The following is a 24,467-nucleotide window of genomic DNA, read 5'->3' on the forward strand; positions in this document are numbered from 1 at the left end:
ACAGGAGGAGACAGTGAGGGCCTTCAAGAAGGGGAGTGACCAGACGCAATTGTGGGGTTGGGGTTCAGGGGAGAGGCTGGTCTGGTACAGCTGCTGGGGCTGAGGCTCTGGGGTCCAGGAGTCAGAGAGTCCAGTGCTCGGAGGTAGGGGGACGTGTCACCCAAACTGATGGGAAAGGGCCACTTGGAGGCCCTCGTCCTTCCTTTTGTTCTGCTGGCCCTGTTCTCTGTCACTGTCCCTTCTTAGGTGCACAGGTGCCCAGTCAGCCTCTCCAGGAGTTAATGTTTAGACCTCCCCGGGCAGGTCGGTGCAGGGGGCGGGGCAGGGGCATTGGAGTGAGACGGAGAGAGGACAGAGAAACCTACGCACAGCCCCTGGGGAGGGGACAGGCGGCAGGGCCAGCGTCTGGTCAGGACATCTGGCAGCAGTGACCTTGCTGGGGAAAAGAGCCAAGAACTAGGTATCCTGGGCCTGGGACCACCCGCCTGAGAGGGGCAGGAGCCCCAGCCCCCTGCTGGGGACGCACGTGCCCATCCTCGAGCCTGAAGGCACTCCTGAGCCTAAAGGTACGCTTGTCCTGTCAGCAGCCTGCTGGGTTGGGTGCGGCCAAGCCGTGCCCAGGAAGCCCACCCCGGGGCCTGGGCTCACAGGCACCTGGTATTCAGTGTTGCCTGCTTCCGGGGGGAAGCTTTTGCTTCCCCTGTCCTCCCAGCCTACTGGGGTGGCAGGCAAGCAGTGGGGGAAGACCGACCGTTCAACTGGCCTTGAGGAGTCTGGGGTCTTCCCAGGAGGAGGGGGCTAGAGGCAGAGTAAGTCTCCTCATAGGGCGAGGCCAAAGATGAGGGGGAGGCAGAGGCTGGCAGGCGAGGGAAGGGTCTTCTGGCCTGTCTGTGCCCTCCCAACCCCCTCCCAACACACACACACACACACTCACACACACACACACACACACATCAGGATCCCTCAGCAAGGAATGACCTTGACAGCTACCAAGCCTCGGGTCGACAGAGGGAGCCCTAACTCTGCAGTCCCCTTGGTTCCAGGGCTGGCTTGAGGCGGACTATTCTGCCCAAGGTGCTCGCCCGCCCCTGGAGGGACATGCCTATGGAGTGCGGGGCGGTGGGAATGGGCCTTGCGGGACTGAAAGAGTGCTGTCCCAGGCTCTGACCTTCCTCTAGGTCAGGGGAATGAGAGGATCTGCGACTGGGAGGAGGTGCTCAGAGACAGCAGAGGTGGGGGGAGACTTCTCAGCCCATGGCCCACGTGCCCACCCTGGCCACACCCGGGGCCTCTCCTTCCTGCCAGAAACCACCCTCCGACCCTTCAACATAAGCCATCCCTCCCTTGTTCCTATCTCTCTTCCCAACTCCACGCTGAGCTTTCTGGAATGGGGGACGTTGCCCAGTGCCTCCCAAGACCGGCCGGCTATCTGGCCCTGAATTAAGGTTCTCCTGAGGCCGCCCCAGGAGCCAATCCCAGAGCGTTACGGAAGGAGAGGGAAGGGGAGAGTGGGGGGGCTCAGTGGGAGCCCCGGCGCCTGAAGCTCCCCCACCCCTACCCCAGCACCGAGGCCCCCTCCCTCCATTGCTGAAGAAGAGGCAGTAGGAGCTACAGCCGCCTCCTCCCCCCTCCCTGCCGCTGCTGCCTCCTCGGCTGAGCCGGCAGGTTGTCTTGGCAACGGGAGGCGGAGAGGAGATGCGCTGAGGGATGGAGGTGTATGTCACCGAGGAAGCTGCCGAGCCCCACGCCCCAGGCCCTTGAAGGTACCGCAGACCCCTCCCTTCCCCCTCCCCCTGCCCTTTCCCCTAGGCTTCCCCACTCTATCCAGAGTGCTCATTTCCCTGAGGAATGCTCCCCTCCTCCCAGCCCAGCGACTCCCACCCATTCCTCCTGAGCCACCTCATTCCAGGCCCCTGTCCACAGCTGTCCTTCCTGGCAACCGCTCATTCCAGCCCTACCTCTGCGGACCCTTGCACCGGAAGGCAAATCTCCTGGAATGGGGTCTTGGGGGGGTGGGTGACGCATGAAAACAGGGAAGGAACTGAGATAGTGGGAAAAATCAGGAATTCTAAAGGGCCACCTGGCACTTGGTCTCCTGGAGAGGGGGAGGGAGGCTGTGCAGCACTAGGGTGGGGACAGGGCAATAGGGGTGGGGTTGAACAGACAGAAAGCTGAGAGGCCGGGCTGGTTGTGCAGAAAGGCCTGGTTCCCCTCTGCTAAGGCTGTGGCCCACTCCTGCCACATCAAAAGTGCACCTCCTCCTCCATCATCTCCTGGCCTTTTTTTCATGGTTGGATGGATCCTGTGTTTCTCTCCCACTCCCAGGCTTTCTAGTACCTCTCCACAGGCCCCTCTCCCCACTCTGTCGTGCATCCAGCAGCTAAGCCCAGATTCCTTCCACTCTTCCGCAGCCACTCGGCTACCTGCCTTTTTCATTTCTCCTTTCTTTCTGGAGCCCATCCTTCAGGATTCATTCTTCTCTGTCTCCCACTAACCCAGACACATCCCCCCCTTCCTGTCCCTACCCGTCCTCTCTGGTCCTCTTCTCTTTGAGAAAGAGGTCCCAGGGCACGCTCTCACCTGTCCTCTCAAGACCCTCCCCCCTGTGATTTTTCCATTCAGATACCCCAGAGCCCCCTCCCCAGATTCTAGATTTCCCCAACGACAGCTGATACCATCAGCTGACCAGCTGTGGGCAGCGGTTACCAGGGCAACAGTAAGGGCTGCCTAGGTAGGCAAGTTTGCACAGAGGTGGAGAGGAGGCCGGGCTGGGGCCAGGGTCAGCTGGCTGGGCTCCCTCCCCTGCTCCCGGGGTTCACAAATGAACCAGGCTCTGCTCTAAGCCCAAAGGGAACCAAAAGGCCAATGACAGGGGCCTGGAGTCCTGGAGGTTTTCCCAGAGACATTCCTGTAGTTCAGTGCTGGGACCTGGACATCACCTGGTGAGAACTTCTCTTTTGAAGACCCCGCCCTGGAGAGAGATTGGGGTCCTTCCCACTCACCACCACTGTGCTCTGTCCCCAGGGGATTTGGGTTACCCAAGGGCCAACCCGGTCTCTTGTGCTGAGGACCTGGTTTCTCGAATCCTCCCATTCTGTCCTCCCCAGGAGAGGGTTAATCCTTGGGTAACCAATTCTGGCATCTAGCCCACGCCCCTGCCCCTCACCATCTATGCGCTTTAGCACCCCAGGGAGGCAGGGACCCAGAGGCCTCTGTGGTGCTGGTAGGTGATGAGTGGGAGATACAGGTGCTTGGGGAAACCGGGTGTTGTCACCCCTCTGTTATCAGTAGAGCCCCTTCCCCCTGACTCAAACTCTGGCTGTTTAGGAGGCTGGAGGGGCTGTGTGTGTGAGCGTGTGTTGCAGGGTGGGGGGTGGGTGTGGGAAAGGGAAAAAGGCCAGCGGCTGGCCGAGAGTCTGCTTCCGATTCTGCTTCGTCATGATGCCCGGTTAATGGTCCTCTTGTTTGAAATGGATTGAGCTGCAGCAAGCGAGGTGGAAGAGCAGACACACAAACACACACCCGCAGGCCAGTGGCCACACGCTATCAGCTGGAGGTGGGGAGGGTGCAGGGGTGGGTGGGAGCCAGCGGCCCGCCCACCTGGCCGCCCGCCCGCCCGCCCCGCCTGGCCTGCCCACCGGCGCACACACCCGGCCCTGGGATTGCGCGCCAGGCTGGCGGAGAAGCAGGGTGGCGGCGAGGGGGTGGGGGCCCAGAAGGGTAAGTCCCCTCCTTCGCCGGCTGCCCACCCACTCACCCACCGCAAGCCGGCTTTTTTCTTGTTATTCGTGCTCTGGGAAAGCACGCTGGGTTCCTGGAAGAGCCGCCTGTTACCTGGGCTCTGAGGAAAAGCCGAAGCCCCGGGATCTGCGCCTGCCCCTGCCCCCACCCTGGGGCCTCAGAGCACCTGGGCCACCCTGTCTGGGAAGAGGTAGGTGGCAGGGTCTCCCGCCTCTCTTCCCCTGTGGCACTTTGGCCACAACACCTGCCTAGAAGTGAGGCTCTGGGTGGTGGCAGGGATCCTGGGGTGGGGAGGGGGAGAATGGGCAGGACCCTGGGACTAGCTGGGTTTGATCTGACCCAACCTCCTTCTGATTCGGGGAAGAGGGGCTGGAGTGTCACATGCTGCCACCCAGGGACCCCCTCCCCTAGCTGTGCTGGTCAGAAGTCCAAGTGATGGGGGTGGAGGCTCCGCCTTGGGTAGGCTGGAGAGCTGTGCCATCTTTGCTGAGTGGTGGAAGGGGAGGGGGCGTTGCCCGTCTCCCGCCACCATGCCACAGATGCTCTGGGGGGGAGGGGGGAGCAGTTCACTCAGAGGCCTGAATGCCACTGGTGTGGGGACTGCTCCTTGCGGGGAGGGGCCTGAGGAGCCTCCTTCTAGCCCTTAGCTGGCCAGGCTGGGGTGAGGACCAAATGCAGAACGAGGCTGGGTGGCAGGGCGTGGCCACAGGCCTGACCACGATGCTCTCCTGGTGCCGGCTGTTGAAGTGCTTGAAGGGGCTGGGGGCTGAGCAGACACGCAGGCCTCCAAGGATCGAGGCGCCCCCTTGCTAGCTCTGCCCCTCCCTTGGCCTGGCAGGCCAGGCGCCCTTCCCCGGGCAGACACCCCTGGTGGTTCTTTCCCAGGGCACTGGGTTGCCCGAGTTGTGAGAGGCAGGGGAGCAGGGACAGGTGTAGGAGAAGGCAGGCAGTCTTGCTTTGGGAAGGGGTGGGGCCCGGGAAGCGCCCACGGTATGGGTGAGTGGGCGCTCTGTGCCGGGGACGGTGTGTCAGCACGTGGGGTGGGTGGCTGTGAGCGTGGAAAACCGGAGCCAAGGGGAGGATCGGTGGGTGGCGTGAGTGGGTGTCAAAGGCACCGCGTGTCAGCGTGGGGGGTGCCTCGCTGGGAGAGCGGGGGCGTGCGTTCTGCAACCGTGCTTCAGCAGGGGCTGCCTGTGTGGGTGAAGTGCCTGTGCCCGCAGGAGAGGCTGGCCTCCGTGCTGCTGGCCTCGCTACGGCCACATGTCCAATGCCGGGGCCAGCCCGTCCACCTGGGGGTGCAGGTCTGAGGAATTCCTCGTTCAGAGCTCATGCGTGTGTGTAACGACCAGAATAGGGACGCCCCCAGGATTCAGAAAGCTGAATTTGGGAGGCAATCTCCCTTGCATCTCCCCCAGCCCTATCAATCAACTTGTACAAGTGACACCACAACCCGCCAACAGGACCAGCTATAAATAGAGACCAGAGCAGGAACAAGCTGAGGACCAAGCAAGCCTAAGGGGCTGGGAGGGGGGACACAGAAAGAGGGCCCTCTTCAGGGGGTGTGTAGAGAGAGGATACAGAAACCCAAGCGAGAGTGCTAAGAGAAACTGTGTGACGAGATGCATATTTGTGGGGGGGGGGGGGGAGGAAGGAAGGAAGGGGGCGCCCGGCCCGCTCCTGCTGTCATCAGAAGCAAACGGGGAGCAGGGCCTTGAGCAGGTGGGTTCCCAGGCTGGGACCCTGATTCTGGGCCCACCTGCCCCTGCCTGATGCTTCACCAGAGTGTGAGAGGGTGCTGTTCAGGGTTGGCATTAGAGGAACCCCAACCCTAGTCCTAGCAGATAGAGCAGGGCTTAAAAATGGGGGTGCGGGAGAAGGACAAAATGAGAGGAGGGGAGTGGGAACTTCACCAATCTTAGAAAAGGCGCAGGCGCAGGCTTGGCAGAGGTTAAGAGATGTTCTGATGAGCCACCGGCCCGGAGCAGGGCGATTTTGGGGGCGATTGTGGGTGCCCCCTCCCCCCACACACACAGACACAGACCCCACCCTCAGGGTATGCCCCGGACCTCCCCTGTTGGGCTGGTCTGCTCCCACCCACCCTTCCCCTCTCCACCCTGGTATGCTGTTTTGGGAACTGTGACCTAGCTGGATCCTGCCTTTATTTCTGGCATTGAGTTGTTGCCACAGTAACTGCGGGGGTGGGGCTGGGAGGGAGAGAGGGTGAAAGGGAAGCAGAACCAAGGGAAGAAAGATGAAGAAAGGAAAGAAAAAGGGAATGGAAAGCAGAAAGAGCGAGATGGGACCCGGAGGCACAAGGCAGGCAGGCACACTATGAATGAAACTGGTGAAAAAGGAGAAAGGCAGAATGCTTGCCCACCTGACCCCAGCCCACGGGGCCAGCTCAGCCATTTCGCAACTCGCAACTCGTTTACTATCTGCAAGGCCGGTCTCCAGCCTGGCTTGTCCCTGCCCCAGGGCACAGAGCCCGCGTCCCCCAGCCTCTCTGCCCCTTATCCACAGGCCAGTCCAACGAAGCAGGATTCTGGTGGCTCCACGGTATAAGGTTAGCACACGGGACCCCAAATCCCAAGTTCAGATTAAAGTGAGATCTTTGGGGACCCATTGAAAAGAGCATTCATTGGCTTTGACCTGAGACAGACCTGGGTAGGAATTCCAGGTTGGCTTCAGTGGGCCGAGGCGTGGGAGGCATGGGGGGGGGGGGCAGGTCAATCTCTCAACCACATTTTCATGTCCTAATTGGGAGACATGAGCTTTGGTGAAGCTAGAGAGGATGGGTGAAAGTCCCTGGCCCAGAGCAAGTGATGGTTGGTTTAGAACAGGGCGGGAAGCTGGACTAGAGGATACCGGGCTGCGGTTCTGCGGGTTGAGCCTTCATTTCCACAAGTCCAGGGAGCCAAGGCCGGCTCAGCCCCTACCTGTAGCGGGCGCCCATGGGAATGGGTGGGCGGGCCTTATCATCAGGGCCGAGCGGCTCTAGTTGCCATGGAGATGGGGCAGGCGGTGTGAGGTGGGGCCCGGCTGGGGGCTCAGATAAGGCGCGGCTGCACAGCTGGGGGAGGGTGGGACCGAGATGGAAGAACTGGGAGCCGCCGGGGCAGCTGAGAAGGCCCTTCCGCCACCTGGGCTGGCCTTCCTCCGCAGCTCTTTCCCCTTCCTCCCTTTGCGCCCTCCCTTCCTGCCGCAGTCTGCCCTCTCGGTCTGTCCACTGGAGGCGGCCCGGGCCTGGGAGCGCACGTGCAGAAACGAGGGGGTGTGCACGGGTGCGGATGCGGGAGGAAATTGGCTTTGGGGGAGGGGCTACGAGTGGGTGGAGTAAGCGTTTGCGGGGCGTGATGTGATTTGGGAGAAGGCAAGAACACTCTCTCTCCCTTTCTTTCCCCTCCCCCTTTCCCCCTCCCCTCCCTCCTTCCCTCTCTCGCTCTCTCCCTCTCCCCCCCTCTCCCTCTCCCCCCACCCCACACTCCTACTCCACCCCAAAACATTTTCCCTGCTGGCTTAATATTTAACGAGTAAGACCTTCACTCCTTAAGGTTAGCCCCAAATTAAAATGCCATGTCTCTGGAAGGGTAAGACATTAACAATTTCCGCAGCGTGCTTTCTAACACACCAGGCACTGGTGTGCAGGTTCCTGAACGAATGCGGCTCAGGGCAGAAGGCGAGGAGACCCACCCAGCCCAGGGGATGGGCACGGGGCTGTGCACAGCTGTGGAGAAGAAGGGGGCAGGGGACAGAGCAGGGACATCATTATTCTGAATCGTCTTTCCGAGTGGCTGCGTCTGTGGGACAGTGTTCGTGCACAGGCGAGTGGGGGTCTCAGTGCAGGACCTTGTAACCTGTGACCTGCCTCATCTTGGACCCCTCCTCTCCCTCCCTGGGCAGTGACCACTCTGAGAGGCAGTCATTACCCCCACTCTGTACCCACCCGCAACTGGTGTTCGAGGTCAGGGTGCCTGGGTCACCTCCAGGTTCAGCCTGAGGCTCCAGGACACATAGACGCTCTCCATTCTCCCCCACCTCCCCCACTCCACACTCCCCCCCGCCCCCCACCCCCCGACCATTCCAGTCCTTTCTACTCTCTTCAGCCTCTGCCTAACCCACCTGTAGGGTCTGTATATGACCTTATCTCTCACTTTTCCTGGGAAAATAGAAGCCTCCCGATGGGCCCGCTCCAAAGTCCCCTAGATTGCAGTTACCCAGCTTTCCCTTTCCTCTCCTTTCAGGGAAGCTCGGGCTTTCTTTCCAAAGGTAGTCCTTCACTTGGGCCTGGACCCAATCCCTCTCCCCTTCCCCTGCTGGGACCTTCCTCCCTCAAGTGCCCCCCCCCCCCTCCTGCAGCCACAGTTTCTTCTTCTCTACTCTCACTGCCTACAAACGTGTTCAGGTCTCCCTTTTCCTAAAAAACCTTCAGCCAAGCTCACCTCCTGCAAAGTAACCCCCTCTTGCCCTTCTGTCACACTTCTTGGAAGTGCCCCTCCCCCTGCCTGTACACCCTGGCCACCCCTCCCCACCCCCATCCCTAACAAGGAGGCCTCACTATTCCTCTGCAGATGCTCTCAGAGGCCACCAGGGCTTGACATCCAAACTGGCGAGCTGTCACTCCTTCCTGCATGTCTTGCCTTCTCTGGGCGATGGACTCCTGGCTTCATGACATTCTTTCTCAACCCCCCTATCCCTCCCCGCAACTCTCTCTCAATGTTTATGGCACACGTAACTGTGTATTAGGTCCTTTACTGAAAATACAAAGAATCACTAGATACACTCCCAGCCCCTCAGGGACCCGGGCATCTAGCCTTCCGCCTCCCTTTCATGCCATCTCCAGCTCCCGTTTTCTTCTAGTCCCCTAGCGTTTCCCAGGATGCTGGTTTTTGACCTTCTTTCTCCCTCGGCAACCTCATGGGGCAGACTACCACCTCTAGCTCAAATGGCTCCCAAATTTCTGTTGCCAGCTACTGCCCCCACCTCAACCTCAACTGGCAAGAAGTGAACTCATTGCTTCCCCTTCTCCTGTCATTGCTACCTGTTCCTCCCCAGCGGTGAGGGGGGTGCGGGGGAGGCTGTCTCCAGATCAAGTTCTGTTTTGCACATTCTGCCTCTAGGATTCCTCCCACTTGGCCCTGTCCATCTTCGGCCCCAGGCCCAAGTCTAGAGCCTCACAATCCCCTGCCTGAACTACTGCCGTAACTTCCTGGCTGGTCTCTCTCTGGACCGCCTCTTCCTGTCTATTCCATCTCCCAGGCTGCAGCCTGATTCATTTTCCCAAAGCACTGCTTGGATCCGTCACTTCTTTGTTTTAAAAAAAGTTTCTAAGCATTCCATAGCCCTAGTTGCCCACAGAATACATTCGGAATCCCCTAGTCTAAGTTCAAGGCATCTACAAATCTGGCCCCCAACCTCCTGCCCCAAACCAGTCTCAACCTCATGAGCTCCATGGTTCAGCCATATTTGCTGTCCCCAGACAGACCCAGTGCTTCCCCGTTTCTCCAGTTTCCCTCATGCTGCTGTCTCTTTCAAGGATCCCTCTTTTAGTTTTTGTATGATCTCAAACCCGGCATCTTTCAAGGCCTGCCTTAAACACTTCCTCCTCTAAGAAAACCTTTTTATTTTCTCCTCTTGACACCCCAGCAGGAGTGATTCCTCTCTCCTGTGACCTCTCACAGCCCTTTATACTATCTTATCAGGCACACATAATTTTCTGCTTTGCATGGGCGTTATCTATACATATGGCCTCATTTCTGGAGGGGCGGCTTAGCTCCTTTGACTCATCTTTCTGTTCTCCATAACACCACAACGCTCTGTGGTCATTGCAGAACAGGTGCTCAGAAAGTAGTGAATGAATGGGTAAAACAATACATGACTGGGTGGGCGGGTGGATGTATATGGGTGGATGAATGAGTGTTTGCCTCTTGGCTAAGCCAGTGTATAGCTAGTTTGACAATGTCTGTTAACAAAGTAAAGACGAAATAGGAGTGAGAGGGAGCTAACAGCTCTTTGAGTATGTGTTAGAGTTTATTCCAGTCCTCACACATCTAGTTAAAAGCATTACAAAGTGAGTGCTAAGAAAGCAAGAGAAGGATGAAGCTCTGGAATGGAGCCCTTCCATGGGCACCTAGTCACCAGTGTGACTCTGATGGCCAGAGTCTTGTCTTGGAGAAGCCTTGGCTCTAGAATTCCAAAAAGACTTGAGAACTGTGGCAAATGCTAGTCTATCCCCACAGTGAACCTGACACAGTACTACGGCGGCACTACGAAACATGCCAATGCTGAAGACACAATCACTGTCACCTCCACAACTCTGGACAAGTTTTTAACCTCTCCGAGCCTCGGTTTTCTCATCTGTAAAATAGGTCTACCTTATAGGATTGTTGGGGGGATGAAACAAAATAATCCTCGTAAAGTGCTTATCAAAGTACCCGGCATGAGCATTCAAAAAATGATAGCTATTATTATTGTTGTAGAAATTAGCAGTCATTCTAGTTAGCGAGAAAACATGTCAGGCAACATAACCAAGGACTAAGTTATATGATTCTCTTTTTAAGTCCCACTGGAATTCAGAGACGAGTTTGTCAATGAGGACTAGAATAATAGGGGAGGCCTCCAAGAGGAGGAGGGTTTAGCATGGCCCTTAAAGGATGGGTGGGATCTGGGAGATGAGAATAGTGCAAGAGCATGCGCAAAAGCAGGGAAGTGGGAGTGAGGGCTGCTGGTGCAGCAAGTAGGTGGTGGAGAGACAGAGAGCAGAAAAACGGCCTGATACAAAGTAACAGGTGATAAAATTGGGAGCACCAATGACCTCAAGTCTTTCATGACCTTCTGTGGCAGAGTGGCTACAGAAAGCCATCTAAGTTTATCAGTCCTCAGGGAGATAGAAATAATAATAGTTAACATTCTACATAAAATCTATGTTTTAAACACTTCACATGTTGTAACTTACCTAATAATCAGAGCAACCCTATGACACAGATACTAGTACCACCTTCCATGTTATGGATGAGAACGTGAGGCCCAAAGAGGGTAAGTAACTTGCGCAAAGTCACACAGCTTCTGAGTGGCAGAGTCTCCTCTCCCCAGGCATTCCAGTCCAGAGTCCATGCTCTTAACCACTACATTATTGCTGCCTCTTCCCTGCACCTTCTGTAGTCATCAGCTCTCTTCACTCCATGGCTTACTGCCAGCAGTTGGAAGACAGTTCCACTGCCACCATCACATCAGAAACTCAGCCAGGCGTTCATTGAATGGTTATTTTTATTTATTTATATAAATTTATTTTATTTATTTATTTATTTTTGGCTGCATTAGGTCTTCATGGCTGCACACGGGCTTTCTCTAGTTGTGGCGAGCGGGGGCTACTCTTCGTTGCGGTGCGCGGGCTTCTCATTGCAGTGGCTTCTCATTGTGGAGCATGGGCTCTAAGCGCGCAGGCTTCAGTAGTTGTGGCACATGGGCTCTAGAGCGCAGTCTCAGTAGTTGTGGCGCGCGGGCTTAGTTGCTCCGCGGCATGTGGGATCTTCCCGGACCAGGGCTCAAACCCGTGTCCCCTGCATTGGCAGATGGATTCTTAACACTGTGCCACCAGGGAAGTCCCACTGAATAGTTATTATGTGTCTGGTCCAGGGGTGTGTGGGGAGGATGGGAGGATTGCTAAGGGAGTTACTGAGGAAGGAGACCTGGGCTGTGGCCCCAGGGAACTCCTACTCTACTGCTGCAGACAGGACTCAACTTCTTAGGAACCAAGAGAGAGCAGTGCCAGCCTGCAGGCCTTCCTGCTGAACTAGGGGGCCCCGACTTGCAGCAAAGTAGCACCTCAGAGGGCAGCCTCAGCTCGAGGATTCCGAGATGGTGGGGAGCTGGGACGTGGGCTTCGCCCCAAAGGTGTTTTACCAAATGCCCGCAAGTGGGATTGCCTGCTGTACAGGGCCAGGCACATGGGGATGTGGCTCCCTCCAGCCGCCCCCTCCCTTCTCCACTGGGAGAGCGGCAGCCCCCAGCCAATGACCTGAGCGCTTCCCACCAAATCGCCTTCGCTTTGTCCTCCCCTCCCCCTATTGCCATCTCATAGTATTACTAAGTCCCTCTGTGTTCAACCTTTCTGGGCTATGAGAGAGGGGTGGCACCGTGGACATAGATTGAGGGGAAGGAGGTCAAGGGCACCAACACAGCGCCAGGGAAAGGCCACGGCAGAGGCCGAGGCGAGTGAGAACCTGGGCCTGAAACTGACCCGCAGCCCGGGCAGGGCAGGTGTGAGGAAGCAGGGATGTGTAGGCTGCCCCGGGAACGGGAACGGCTGGCCCCTGCCGTCATTTCCTTTCCAGCCAGAGAACAATGGCTCAGAAACTAGTGCAGCCCGTCCACCTTCCCGTCTCGCCGCGGGCCACATGCGACCTCCGGTCCCCGCGGCTGAGCGAACGGAAAGCTGGAGCCCCGCTCCCCGAAACACGCGGGGCCGGAGTGGGGGCTGCCCTCGCCCCCGCCCTCTGAGGTCGCGGGGCCCCGACAGCCCCGGCTGGCACGTTCTCCCTCCCCTTCCAGGCCCTGCACTCGGCCAGCAGCCTGGAGAGTCACCGAGGGATGAGGACGCCACAGCCCAGGGGAGCACCCTTTCTGCTCTCGCGGCCCCGAGCGCGCAGCGCCCAGGAGCCGGATAGAGCCTGACGCCCTGTCGTCTCCCCTCGCGCACAGGGCTCTGCGAGTGATCCGGCCGACCAGCTCCCTGCTGCATGGAACGGCTGCAGAAGGTGCGCGGGGCTACACCCACGCCGGGGCGGTGGGGTGCCGGGGGCACGCGGTGGGGGCCAGGCTCCCCGCGGAGGGTCAGGTCGGGAGTCGAGGATGCCACCTGGTGGTTGCCCGCGGCGCCGCACCCCGGGGCCCCAGAGGCCTAGAGAAGCCCTCCCCTGCCCCACCCCCTCCCTCCGCCCGGCCCTGGCACCCACGCACATTCCCACCCGCCCGCCTTCTCCCTCTCCCCAGCAACCACTTACCTCCCCTGGGAGCGTCAGCTCCTCCCGAGGCTCCAGTGTTCCCGGCTCTCCCTCCAGCATCGTGGTGAGTACCTGTCGGCCACCAGCACCCTCAGGCTGGGAGGAGGGAGGGGCGGGGCGCACGCTGGCTGCAGGGCAGCTTCACTCAAATGACGATGGTCCTGCCAGGGCTGGCAGGCAGGCAGAGAGAACCCCAGATCCAGAGAAGGTTCTGCACACCCCCTCCTGCTGGTCTGGTCCTGTCTCGTTGTACCCAAAGGGCTAGATGAAGGACTATCATTGTTTCAAGGTGACCCTCTAAACCCTTAATATGACAGTAATAGAAATATTAACTTACAGGAGCTGACATCTAAAACGGCTGCCCATCTTCTTCCTAATAAATTGCAGGTCTAGCTTGTAAGGCCAGTATTCTAGGGGAGGCTTTTGACACCTCTGTTCCATGTGTATCATTTCCCTTCAGGCCAAGATGGACAATCAGGTGATGGGCTACAAGGACTTGGCCGCCATCCCCAAGGACAAGGCCATCCTGGACATCGAGAGGCCTGACCTCATGATCTACGAGCCCCACTTTACCTATTCTCTGCTGGAACACGTGGAGCTGCCCAGAAGCCGGGAGGTAAAGGGTGGGAGGCTCCTCTTGGACAGGACCTGGGGGAAGGGCTCCCCCAGCCACACTGGGTGGGAGGCAGAATCCCTCTCATGCTTTCTTTCCTGGAGGTCAGACTCCAAAACAAGAAGGGGACCTGTGCACAGGAATCACCAGTCAGTTGGTGAACTGGGTATTTGTGCAGAGCAGGCAGAGATGGGCTGGCGGCTGGAGACTAGCTCGAGGTGGAGAGCAGGGGAGGCCGTGTTTGAATGGTAGCAGCATAGAGCGGGGTCATGTAGGAATGGGGCGGGACTGGGCAGAAAGTGAGCAAATTTGTGGAAAGCACTCAGGAACACCGAGCTCGGAGGCCAGAAGTCCTAGCTGAGTGTGACCTGTGTGACGGCGTGGTCTCAGTTTCCCTTCCTATAAAATAGAGGTGATACCTTTACCCGTCCACCTCACTAGTCAAATGCACGAGATAACGCAGGACAGGTACTTCGTACACTGTGTTGGAGAAAGGGGCAGTGTCAGGGCTGAGCAGAGAGACGGGGCCAGGCTGTGGGGAGACTTAAACGCCTGACAAGGGGCCCGGACTCCATCCTGGACGCTGTGGGTCTTGCCCCTTCCCCTTGTTGCTCGTTGGCTCTGAGGTCAGAGCCATAGCCCCTCCAGCTGGCCCTCAGAGCACATGCACACTGCTCCAAGATCCTCGGCTTCTTCTGCTTCTTCGTGGGTCCTAGGGAAAGACTTAGGTCCCTGGCTCGGGAGAGAGAGGACGGAGGGCCAGCCCTGGGAGCTGGCAAGGACTAAGAGAGAAGAGGTGGCCCAGAAATTGGCTGGGCAATTGCAGAGTTGAGTGAGGGGGGGGGGGGTGAAGTGGCCCACCTGGGGTCCTAGGGACAAGGGTTTAATCCCACCCTTGTGGCTCTGACCAGCCTCCTCTCCATTCACAGCGCTCGCTGTCACCCAAATCCACATCCCCCCCACCATCCCCAGAGGTGAGTCTGCCCCGCACCTGACACTTGCCCAGCCCTGCTCTGACCGGGGCTCAACCCCCTTCCCCACACACGTCCAGACTGGGCTTGGCAGAGCCTAGGGGGTGATGGAATCAGTGGACCTTGTCCTGTCACTGGCCAGCTCTGGGTCCATCTACGTCTGACCCAGGATCTCTTTTAATCCTTTCTCCTGGGTCAGGCACCATCAGCAGGTCGAGTCCTTGGATAGCCTTCCTCTGCCCTGGGGTTGGGGGCGTGTGGGCTGCTAGGGTGGGAGGATGGAGATGGTGGAGGGGGTGGGGTGGGGGACCTGGGAGCTGCAGTGAACCGTACTTCTGCTCTGCAGGTGTGGGCGGAGAGCCGGTCCCCTGGAACCATCTCTCAGGCTTCAGCCCCAAGAACCACTGGGACGCCCCGGACCAGCCTGCCCCATTTCCACCATCCTGGTAGGTTTTAGTGTGAGCATGGCTGCATCCTTGCCCTAGGACCTCTTTTTTCCTTCAGGAACCCAAGCCCCTTACTCTCAGTCCCCCACTCTCTGGAGTATATGCACACCACAGAACTGGCGGGAACCCCAGATGCCAGACCCCAGGCAGAGCTCCCAGAGGTGGTGGGCCCTGCTGCATCCTCTCTCCCACCCAAACAGAGAAGTGCAAAAATCCCAACCCCTGAGGGATAATTTCGGGATCTCCGGTTCTGTCTTGGCTCTTGGCAGGAGCCCCTGAATTTCCTTCCTTCTCCCAATCCATGTCTCCATTCCCTTCTCTGACCCAGCCTCCCCGCCATCCTCATAGCCTCCTTCTCATCCACTCTTGCTCCCTCTCCACAGAGACCACCCGCCCAGATTCCAACATCTACAAGAAGCCACCCATCTACAAGCAGAAAGGTGAGGGTTCCCCTGACCGACCAGAGCCCCCTTTTCGCCACGTGCCAGGAGGCTGTCCTGAGGGTGGGAAGGTGATAGGAGAACAGATGTTCATCACGGCGTGTAAACTGCCCTGTGCATTTCCTTGTGCGTTGCTTTTACACCCAGGAGCTCACAGGTGTGAAGAGGGAGAGATGAGGGAGTGGGGGGGCTGAGGTGGGAGGTGGCCTCCGGGGCGGGGTGTGCCGGGCTGACCTTGACCTCCCCCCGCAGAGTCCACAGGAGGCAGCCCTCAGAGCAAGCACCTCATTGAAGACCTCATCATCGAGTCGTCCAAGTTCCCTGCAGCGCAGCCTCCCGACCCCAACCAGCCAGCCAAGATCGAAACGGACTACTGGCCGTGCCCCCCGTCGCTGGCCGTTGTGGGTAGGCGAGACTGCTGGAGAGGGGAGAGGGAGGCCCTGCTGAAGCCCCAGGAACCCCCCCACCACCTGCATGAACCCTCCAGGCTCCTGCTCCCCCGTCCCCTGCAACCCCATCTCTCTTGGCGTAAGCAGCCCTGCTTGTTAGTCATTTACCCGCTTTCCGTTCACTTCTTCGGCTGCTCAACAGACGTTTGTCGAATTTCTACTGTGTCCCAGGCTCTGTGATGGGAGCTCTGGAAAGAGAAAGAGGAATGAGACGAGGTTTTGGCCCCCAGTCGCTTTCAGTCGTGTGAGCATGTGTTGCCCACCCAGCTTCACCGCAAGGCTAGAAAACGTTGCTTTTGTTTTATAATAATAATTTGCAGTGTTCCCTTCAAGGTGCAGCTCCGGGACATGCACAAAGCAGCCCCTGACAGACGCTCGTTGAGCACGCGGTTGATTGACTGATGTGCCTGCTTTTGTCCGTCTTTCCCAGAGACAGAATGGAGGAAGCGGAAGGCGTCGAGGAGGGGGGCAGAGGAGGAGGAGGAGGAGGAGGACGATGACTCCGGGGAGGAGATGAAGGCTCTCAGGGAGCGTCAGAGGGAGGAACTCAGTAAGGTAGCGTCTCACTGCCCCACCCGCATCCCTGGGCCACCCTGGGGACAGAAGTTCCATTCTGATCTAAATGGGTACGTGTCTGAAAAGCGTCCTAGTGAGAACATGTGAGGAATTCCTTTTCTTTGCCAGGATGTCAGGCTGCTGCTTTTGAAGGGACACAAGGATTGCATGTTGCTTTAGGGGGCCACCACTTACTGTTAGGGCCAAAAGCACAGAAAAGGGTGGCCCCGCCAGTGCCAGGCTTCAGCAGGCAGAGTAGTTCATGGGATGAGGAGAAAGGAGAGAGTAGGCTGCTGGCCTCCAGGGGAGGAGAGAGGGTGTAGGGAGTCACGGAAAGGCCACTGATGGTGGCACGGGCTTGTGCTCTGGGCCTTGTGACCTGGGACGCAGAAGCCCCTGGGGCAGAGTTACACTGAGCGGCTCTGACTCCTTGCTCTCGAGGGTGGCCAGACCCAATGTGGCAGAGCTTCTGACCGGGACAGGCTCCACGGGCTCCAGGCACCACACAGCCCCTCGGGAACTCTGTCCCCACTCCTGCCTGGGGTGGACCCAACTCTGAACCTTCTGGAGATGAGAAACAAGTATCGATGCCTCGGATCCATCTTCCTTTCTCCTTGCCAGGTTACTTCTAACTTGGGAAAAATGATCTTGAAAGAAGAGATGGAAAAGTCATTGCCTATCCGGCGGAAAACCCGCTCTCTGCCTGACCGGACACCCTTCCATACCTGTGAGTGTCAGCGAGGGGGCTCAGAATCACCTGGCCAGACCCTGAGGCCAGAATCAAATAGTCTGCTGAGTTTGTCTGTCACACGCCCAGCACTGTGCTACTGTGGGTATAAGAGACATAGAAGTTTCGGTTGCTGGCTCAAGGCTCTGGCGATCCCCTTAGGCCAAGAGTACCAGTCATGGAACAAGATGAGATGACAAAGGATGGCCTCAGCTAAAGCAGAATTAGCACATTTTGTTTAATTCAACAAACATTTATTGGGTGTCTACCATGTTCTTGGCCTTGAGGATATAAAGAGTAAAACACTATAGTGCTGCCTTCCAGTAGCTTCTGGTCACGGGGAAAGTGACGTGGAAACTGGGGTGTCAGTGCAGCATAGCAGGTGAGAGGTACACTTCAAGTGATTTGAGAGGACGCTGATAGGGCCTGGGTCCCAGAGTTGGAGTCTTGAAGGACAAGACAAAGTGAGTCGGGGAGAAGGGCAGCACAGACCCCAGGGACAGTGTGGGAGCAAAGGCCAGGAGCAGCAAACATCCGGCCAGCAGAGAGGCCCTCCGGGAGCCTGGAATTACAGCGCACAGAGCGTGCTCTGAGGTGGCTGGGGCTTTGGTGCCATGCTGCTCATCACTGAGCCTAACCTGGGCTTCCTTCGAGCATGGATGGCTGGAGAGGAGGGGGGCACATCTGAGAAGCCCAAACTGGAAGCTACAAGGCCTCTAAGAGCCTGGCCTCGGAAGCCACAGGGCATCCTTCTACTGCCTTCTGACGGCCAGAGCAGCTCACAGGCCACCCAGACACAAGGGAGAGGAAAGAGATTCTGCTTCCTGATGAGAGGAACCACCCAAGGGCACACAGGCTGGGAGATAATGTTGCGGGCCATCTTCGGAGACCGTCTACCACACTTTCCAATCATCTGGGTAAGGGCTAAAAATATACATAGGTCCAGAGAAGAGGGAATGGGTTTGAGAACTATACAGGCACCGTCTGTATAGAAATGGCCCCGGAATTACAATTTTTCAACTTTACGATGGTGCGAAAGCAATATGCATTCAGTAGAAACTGTATGTCCAGTTTTGAATTTTGACCTTTTCCCAGGCTAGTGATGTGCGGTACGATGCTCTCTTGGCTTTTTTTATTTTTTTCTTCTTTTTTTTTTTTTTTGGCCGCACCGTGCGGCATGCAGGATCTTAGTTCCCCGACCAGGGATTGAACACACGCCCCCTGCAGTGGAAGCGCAGAGTCTTAACCACGGGACAGCCAGGGAAGTCCCACGATGCTCTCTTGAGATGCTGGGCAGCAGCAGCGAGCCTCAGCTCCCCGCCAGCCACACCATCACGACGGAAAGCAGCCCATACGCTCACAACCATTCTGTACCCAGACCACCATTCTGTTTTCCACTTTCAGTACAGTATGCAATAAATTACATGAGAGGTTCAACACTTCATTGTAAAATAGGCTTTGCCCACCTGTAGGCTCATGGAAGTGTTCTGAGCACGTTTAAGGTAGGCTGGGCTGAGCTCTGATGTTCAGTAGGTTTGGTGTATTAAATGCATTTTTGACTTAACGATGGGTTTATCGGGGCGTGACCCCATCGTAGATCGAGGAAGATCTGTAGAGGGGATGGAATCAACTGGACTTAGTGGCTGATTGGATGTGGGTGGTGAAGGAGAGACAAGTTGGGGTTTTTGTCTTGGGTGCTGGGTGATGACAGACCTGGGGCTGAGATCATGAAAGAGGCAGGTTTCGGGGGAAAGATGAAGAGACTGGGGACATGTTGGGTTAAGTGCATGTAGGTGGGAGCTGAGTTTGACTGAGTTGGAAGCTTGAGGCGCAAGTCAGGGCTCAAGCAGAATCTTCAGCTTATACGTGGTAATGGGACCATGAGAAAAAATCCAGTTGTGTAGAAAAAGGGGAGGGAAGGGCAGGGTGCCGAGGGCTGTTCCTTGGAGAGCACTCACAGGACAATCCCCTTGGAAGTTTGGCTGGGGGGAGGTCAGAAGTGAGACCCAGCCTCCGGATGCGGGAGGCTGGCCTTGAAAGGGTCGGGGACTTGGCTTTGGGAGCAGGCCACATCAGAAGTTGAGGTTTGGGACTTCCCTGGTGGTCCAGTGGTTAAGAATCCAAGCTCCAACCTGAACAATTTCAGAAGTACGGACAGGCGTGTCATTCCGACGTAAGGGTAACATTGAAATTAATGGTCACTTTCAAACATAAAAAGGCAATCTAGAAATCATTAGGAGTGAAAATCTTACACACTTTAGGGACTTCCCTGGCGGTCCAGTAGTTAAGACTCTGCGCTTCCAGTGCAGAGGGCACGGGTTCGATCCCTGGTTGGGGAGAACTAAGATCCTGCATGCTGCGTGGCGAGGCCAAAAAAAAAAGAAAGAGAGAAGTTGACGTCGTCTGCTGAGCACACGGAGGGTGAGGCTTGGTGAGAGTGGTGAAGGTTCGGAACAGCTTCTGCTGGGAAAGGGAACTGATGAGAGGCTTTAGGGTCTGTAGTGATGCTAATGTACACGTGGTGGGCTTCATCTCCATCGCCTGCGGGCAAAAGGGGAGCCCTGGGCTGATGCAGGGTTAGAGTTTGGGTGCTGCTGAGTGTGGGTGAAAGTGGTTATGTACCCACCCATGGGTCAAAGGTCAGGGGGAAGTGGGGGACCAAGACACTGGAGGTTCCCCATGATATTGACCGGCAGATGTGCCAGGAATGCGGCTGAGGGAAAGCTGCAAACAAAAAAGGGCGCTGTGGCCGCAAAGGGACTTCCCTCGCGGTCCAGTAGTTAAGACTCTGTGCTTCCAATGCAGGGGGCACGGGTTCAATTCCTGGTTGGGGATGCCATGCAGCATGGCCAAGAAGTTAAAAAAAAAAAAATCTTATCAGTCAGTTGAGGGAGAAGTGTGTACTTATCACAAAAGAGAAGTGCTTCAATAATGAGGGTTGTGAAAGCAGACAATTTTCTACACAAAAATAAGAAGCATTAAGGAAAAAAAAAACACGAGGGTCCCCAAAACACATTTTGTTCTCGCCAAACTTCCAAATAACATATTTTATTAAAATGTTTGAAGAAAACAATTCTTCCTTATACTTTTGAGTCTGTCCAGGCTAAACCTTCACACAAAAAATGCTGGTCAAAACAATTGCTATACCATGCCAGCAATTTCTAGTCACTGGAGATAAAGGAATTTTGAGATTAGTACAAACTAAGAATCCTTCTAGGAAAACCTGTTACCGAAAGCCAATTTTCTTGAATTATAATCTGCAGCGCTTGAAAGCTTAGTGATATTATTGGACGTCAAGTTGAAAGTGACATCTGGTCATGCGAATGTCAAGTCCAGTGACTGCGGTGCCATCTAGCAGCTGAAAGTGCTGGGAAAACTGCAGCTTCTGTTTTATAACATCAAGCATTTGAAATTTGATTACCAACATTGCTAAACATGAAATTGGAATAATTCGATTGTTTTGACTAAATTTTAGATTTATTTTCATATTCCAGAGGTTCATTTTACGATGGTGAGCCTCATCATCTGACTATCATTGGCTGACTATCAATTTGAACACTCGGACATTTGGCCCAAATGTCTATTTTGTGCACGTCTGTTAGAGAGAGGGGAGGCATTAGGGATAGTGCAGAGCTGCCAGCACGATGTCACCTGCTGAAGGTAACGGGCAGGAGCTGGAAGCCAACAGAGGCCCACCGGCTTCCCCCAAGTCCCCCCTCCACTGCCCTGCCCCTGGCAGGGGAGGCCAGGGAATGACCCTCTGGAATGACTGTCAGGCCAAAGGGTCTGAAACAGGGCCTCCTGCTCTCTTCCAGCCTTGCACGTGGGAACATCGAAGTCTTCTTCCCTCCCTGCCTACGGCAGGACCACCCTGAGCCGGGTAAGGTCCCAGGACAGAGGTCACAGGCCTCGTGGGAAGAGTGTGCGTGTGGGGCCCGCGTGTGGGGGACTGAGCTACGTGGGCACCCGGGGGGGCGGCCAGACCCTTACAGTGAAGGGGGACGATGTGGAATGCCCCAGCTTCCTCTGATTCCTTCGTGTCCTTTCCAGCTACAGTCCACAGACTTCAGCCCATCCGGGAGCGAGACCGAAAGCCCAGGTGAGAGGCAGGGCCGCCCTGATGCTGGGAAAGGGGCTCAAGAGGCCCCTGGGGCAGCCCATGTCTGCGATGTGGGCAGGGCTCTGTGGCTGGAGGTCGGGGCGGCTGAGCTGGCAGGTTTGGAAGCCTGCTGACCTCAGAGCTGCCTCTGAACAATGGCTCTTCTCTCCCACAGGCCTGCAGGTGAGTGCCTTCTGGAGGGTAACACGTGGAGCACGGAAGCCACGGATGGACGGGGGACTGGCAGTGTTGGGGGAGGGGTGCGGGGCGACGGAGTCACCTGGTGAGGACGTAAGAAGCCTAGGGTAAGGCTGGGGAGGCCTCCCTGCCCCACTCTGGCTCACTGCGGCTTTGGTCTCCCCAGAACGGAGAGGGCCAGAGGGGGAGGATGGACCGGGGGAACTCCCTTCCCTGTGTGCTGGAGCAGAAGGTGAGGGGCAGGGGCAGAGGCAGGGGATGGTGGGCAGGGGACAGAACCGTCTCTAGTGGGGGCGGGCCAGCTTGGGGAGAAGCCAGGGAAGTGAATGCACTGAGGGGTCCTCCTGGCTGATGATGGGAGGGGCAGCACGGAAGTTGGGGGAGTTGGATGGCAAGATGGCATGAGCCCCCATGGATGGCCCCTGCAGGCTGATAAGGGGGCCTGGGGAATGGAGGGGGTTACACTGACAGGGACCTCGAAGAGCCTGATACTTACTGCCCGCCTCCCCTCCCCGCCAGATCTATCCTTACGAAATGCTGGTGGTGACCAACAGGGGGCGAACCAAGCTGCCTCCAGGTGTGGATAGGATGAGGCTTGAGGTACGCAGGGAGCATGTGCTGGGTGGGTGAGGGGCTACTGACGGGGCAGCCTCCCCTGCCCGCTGTGGGGGAAGGTGGCCCAGCCCCACCCTTTGCCTCCTGTCCCTACACTGCCTCTGTGTGTCCCCCTTGCAGAGGCACCTGTCAGCAGAGGACTTCTCAAGGGTCTTTTCCATGTCTCCCGAAGAGTTTGGCAAGCTGGCTCTGTGGAAGCGAAACGAACTCAAGAAAAAGGCCTCTCTCTTCTGATGGCCCCCACCTGCTCCGTGACTGACCCTCACCCTTGCTGCTTCGGGGCTCTGGAGCTGGGGTCACTAGACCCCAAAGCATCACCTCTGGGGGGAGCAGGCGGGTGGGGCAGAAGTGGGGTTGGCTCCGTTGCCCAGGTCGAGGGAGAGCAAGGCCCCTGCAGTGCCGGGGTTTTGGGACGTGGACCTCCTTCCCCATGATGAGCTGGGGGGGTCTCCTTCTCTCATCCCTGGTCCTCGCTGCACAGGGCAAACCCAGCGTGCACTCCAGCACACACAGAGTTAGTGTCTGCACCCTCTCCCTGCCCCCACCCCCATGTGAAGGTCCCCAGAAGGGAGTGATGAGACATGAACGTGACACTTGGTGGTCAGGCCTGTCTGCTGTCCTGACCAAGGGGTGGGAAGAACCCTCGGGCCTGGTAGGAGGCACGTGAGGGTGGGAGGCAGCCACGCAGGCAGAGAGCGTCCAGGACCCTGTGTGCACCCAAACACTCCTCCGCAGCTCACCTGGGACGGGTTCCCCTGCACCTGGGCCTCCCGCCTCTCAGCCTCCAGCAGGGAGGCCACCCAGCCCTCCAGCTTACCCTGTCCTCTCCTTGTGACCCCCAAGCTTCGAAGCCTCTTGCTCCAGCCCTGAGGCTTCCCTAGAAGCCTTGGCTTAGAGTGGAGATGTCGCCTATACAGACCCCCAGCCCCACATCAGCCTTCAGGCTGAGTCGGCTAGATTGCTACCTTCTAGCATCCAGGTCCTGGGCAGAGCCCAGGCCTTTGGGCTCCCCTGGACGGGATGAGGAGCCAGGCTGAGAGTCCTGGCTACCGGGTCCCACCCACACCCCTGCATCCCCCACCATGCTCTCTAAAGAATGTAATTTATTGGGGCACCCCCCAGCTGCTTTCCTCACCTAACTCTCTGCCCTACCTTAATCACGCTCCCAGCTTTTCTTCTCTCCAAATACACGTGTATATAATTATATATATATTTTTTTGCCGGGGTCTGGGTTTTGTTCCTGCCCAGACCCCGACATCCCTTTCCACCGTGTGTGTGTGATAATGCTGGGGGAGGGGGACTCTGCTTGGAATTAAAAGGTTGCATCGGGGCCCCAAATCTATTTGTTCTTTATGAGCCACCAGATCCGAGTGAGAGGGACAGGTGATGCCAGGCTGAGAAAAGCCACGGAGCGAGGGTTCAAATGGGGGGGCACACAGAGTAGGAGGAGGGAGAGCGATGGCACACATCCTACCCTCCCCCATCCCTGGGCCAGAAAAGCGGGGGCAGTCTAGCAGGTCCTGTCTGCCTCCTCTCCTTCAGGGGCTGTGCAATGGTGACATGGATGCGGGGACAGAAACTCACACTCTGGAGCATGAATATAGAGCCAGCTGGGAGAAAAGGCTCTGCCCTTCACTGAGCCCCTAAATGCACCCCCTTGGCGGTCAAGCTCATCAACAGCTGACATGGTTGTACCCCTCCAGGTCTATGATACTCACAGTTCAATGGGGAGGCCAAACACCCAGTAAAGGTCAACTGTGTAGGAGTGGACAGTGAGCTGATTGTCGAGGGTCAGGCGGGGAAAACTAAGGGGTGGAGAAATGATGAGGGAAATCTAGCAGGAGCGAGGGTCAAGTGGAGGCCGAGGGAGCAGGGGTAACTTGGTCCTGGATGACTTGGCGGGACCGCCCAGGGGCAGTAGACATGGAACAGGCCTGCTGAAGTGGGTGGAGGGGGTGAAGACTGGATTTGAAGATCAGAAGGAGGACTTTGGGTGTGAGGGCTGGCGGGGATGGGGCCGGCTCACCTGGGGGGAACAGAACCTGGGTTTGGGCACCTGAAGAGGTATGCAGTCCAGAGGACCCGGTGAGTTGGAGGGGGCCCTGCGTGTGAACCCTAGACTGGACCTGGCACCTGAATCAACTCTCCTGCCCTTGGACGAGTTTCTAGCCCCTCTGGCTGAAACAAAAGCAAAGTGGATAAGAACTGCTCAAGTGTGAGTGATTAAACTGTAGGAGTTCTGCTACATGCACAACATTGATCGTCTTAACAAACTTGCGAGGTCCACGGCACAGGTTGTTTTCATCCTTCTCGAGAATGAGAAAATCGTGGAATAGAGACATTTCACAAGCCTGAAGCTACAAGCAACTAATGATTGCAGACTGGAAACACACATCCCAGTTTCTTCACTGCTAACCTGGGTCATTCCCAGTATAGACACAGTTGCCTCTCCAGGGGCAGCAAAGAGAGGAATGGTACCCATACACACGTACCCAGGATTAGGTGTTCAGCAAAAGTTTGGAAGGCTTATCCCGTTCCGGCATGAGGGAAACGGGTGACGAGGCCAGCACCCCCCTGTCCATGGAGCTCCCAGGCTCTTGAGCACCAAGGGGTG

General features: G+C 57.1%; 1 protein-coding gene across 1 annotated transcript; it reads left to right on the plus strand.

The window, feature by feature from the left end:
• Positions 1 to 450: 450 nt before the first annotated feature.
• DMTN (dematin actin binding protein) lies at positions 451 to 23,191 on the plus strand. The gene is made up of 16 exons (XM_068553097.1): positions 451 to 566; positions 12,289 to 12,494; positions 12,730 to 12,804; positions 13,201 to 13,356; positions 14,283 to 14,327; positions 14,671 to 14,770; positions 15,154 to 15,210; positions 15,463 to 15,615; positions 16,090 to 16,214; positions 16,836 to 16,941; positions 20,757 to 20,821; positions 20,992 to 21,040; positions 21,216 to 21,223; positions 21,405 to 21,470; positions 21,758 to 21,838; positions 21,974 to 23,191. The coding sequence occupies exons 2-16, from the start codon at positions 12,477 to 12,479 to the stop codon at positions 22,085 to 22,087; spliced, it is 1,218 nt and encodes a 405-aa protein (XP_068409198.1). The 5' UTR covers positions 451 to 566; positions 12,289 to 12,476; the 3' UTR covers positions 22,088 to 23,191.
• Positions 23,192 to 24,467: the final 1,276 nt, after the last annotated feature.

This window comes from Eschrichtius robustus, chromosome 10 (genome assembly GCF_028021215.1).
Source record: "Eschrichtius robustus isolate mEscRob2 chromosome 10, mEscRob2.pri, whole genome shotgun sequence".
NCBI lineage: Eukaryota > Metazoa > Chordata > Mammalia > Artiodactyla > Eschrichtiidae > Eschrichtius > Eschrichtius robustus.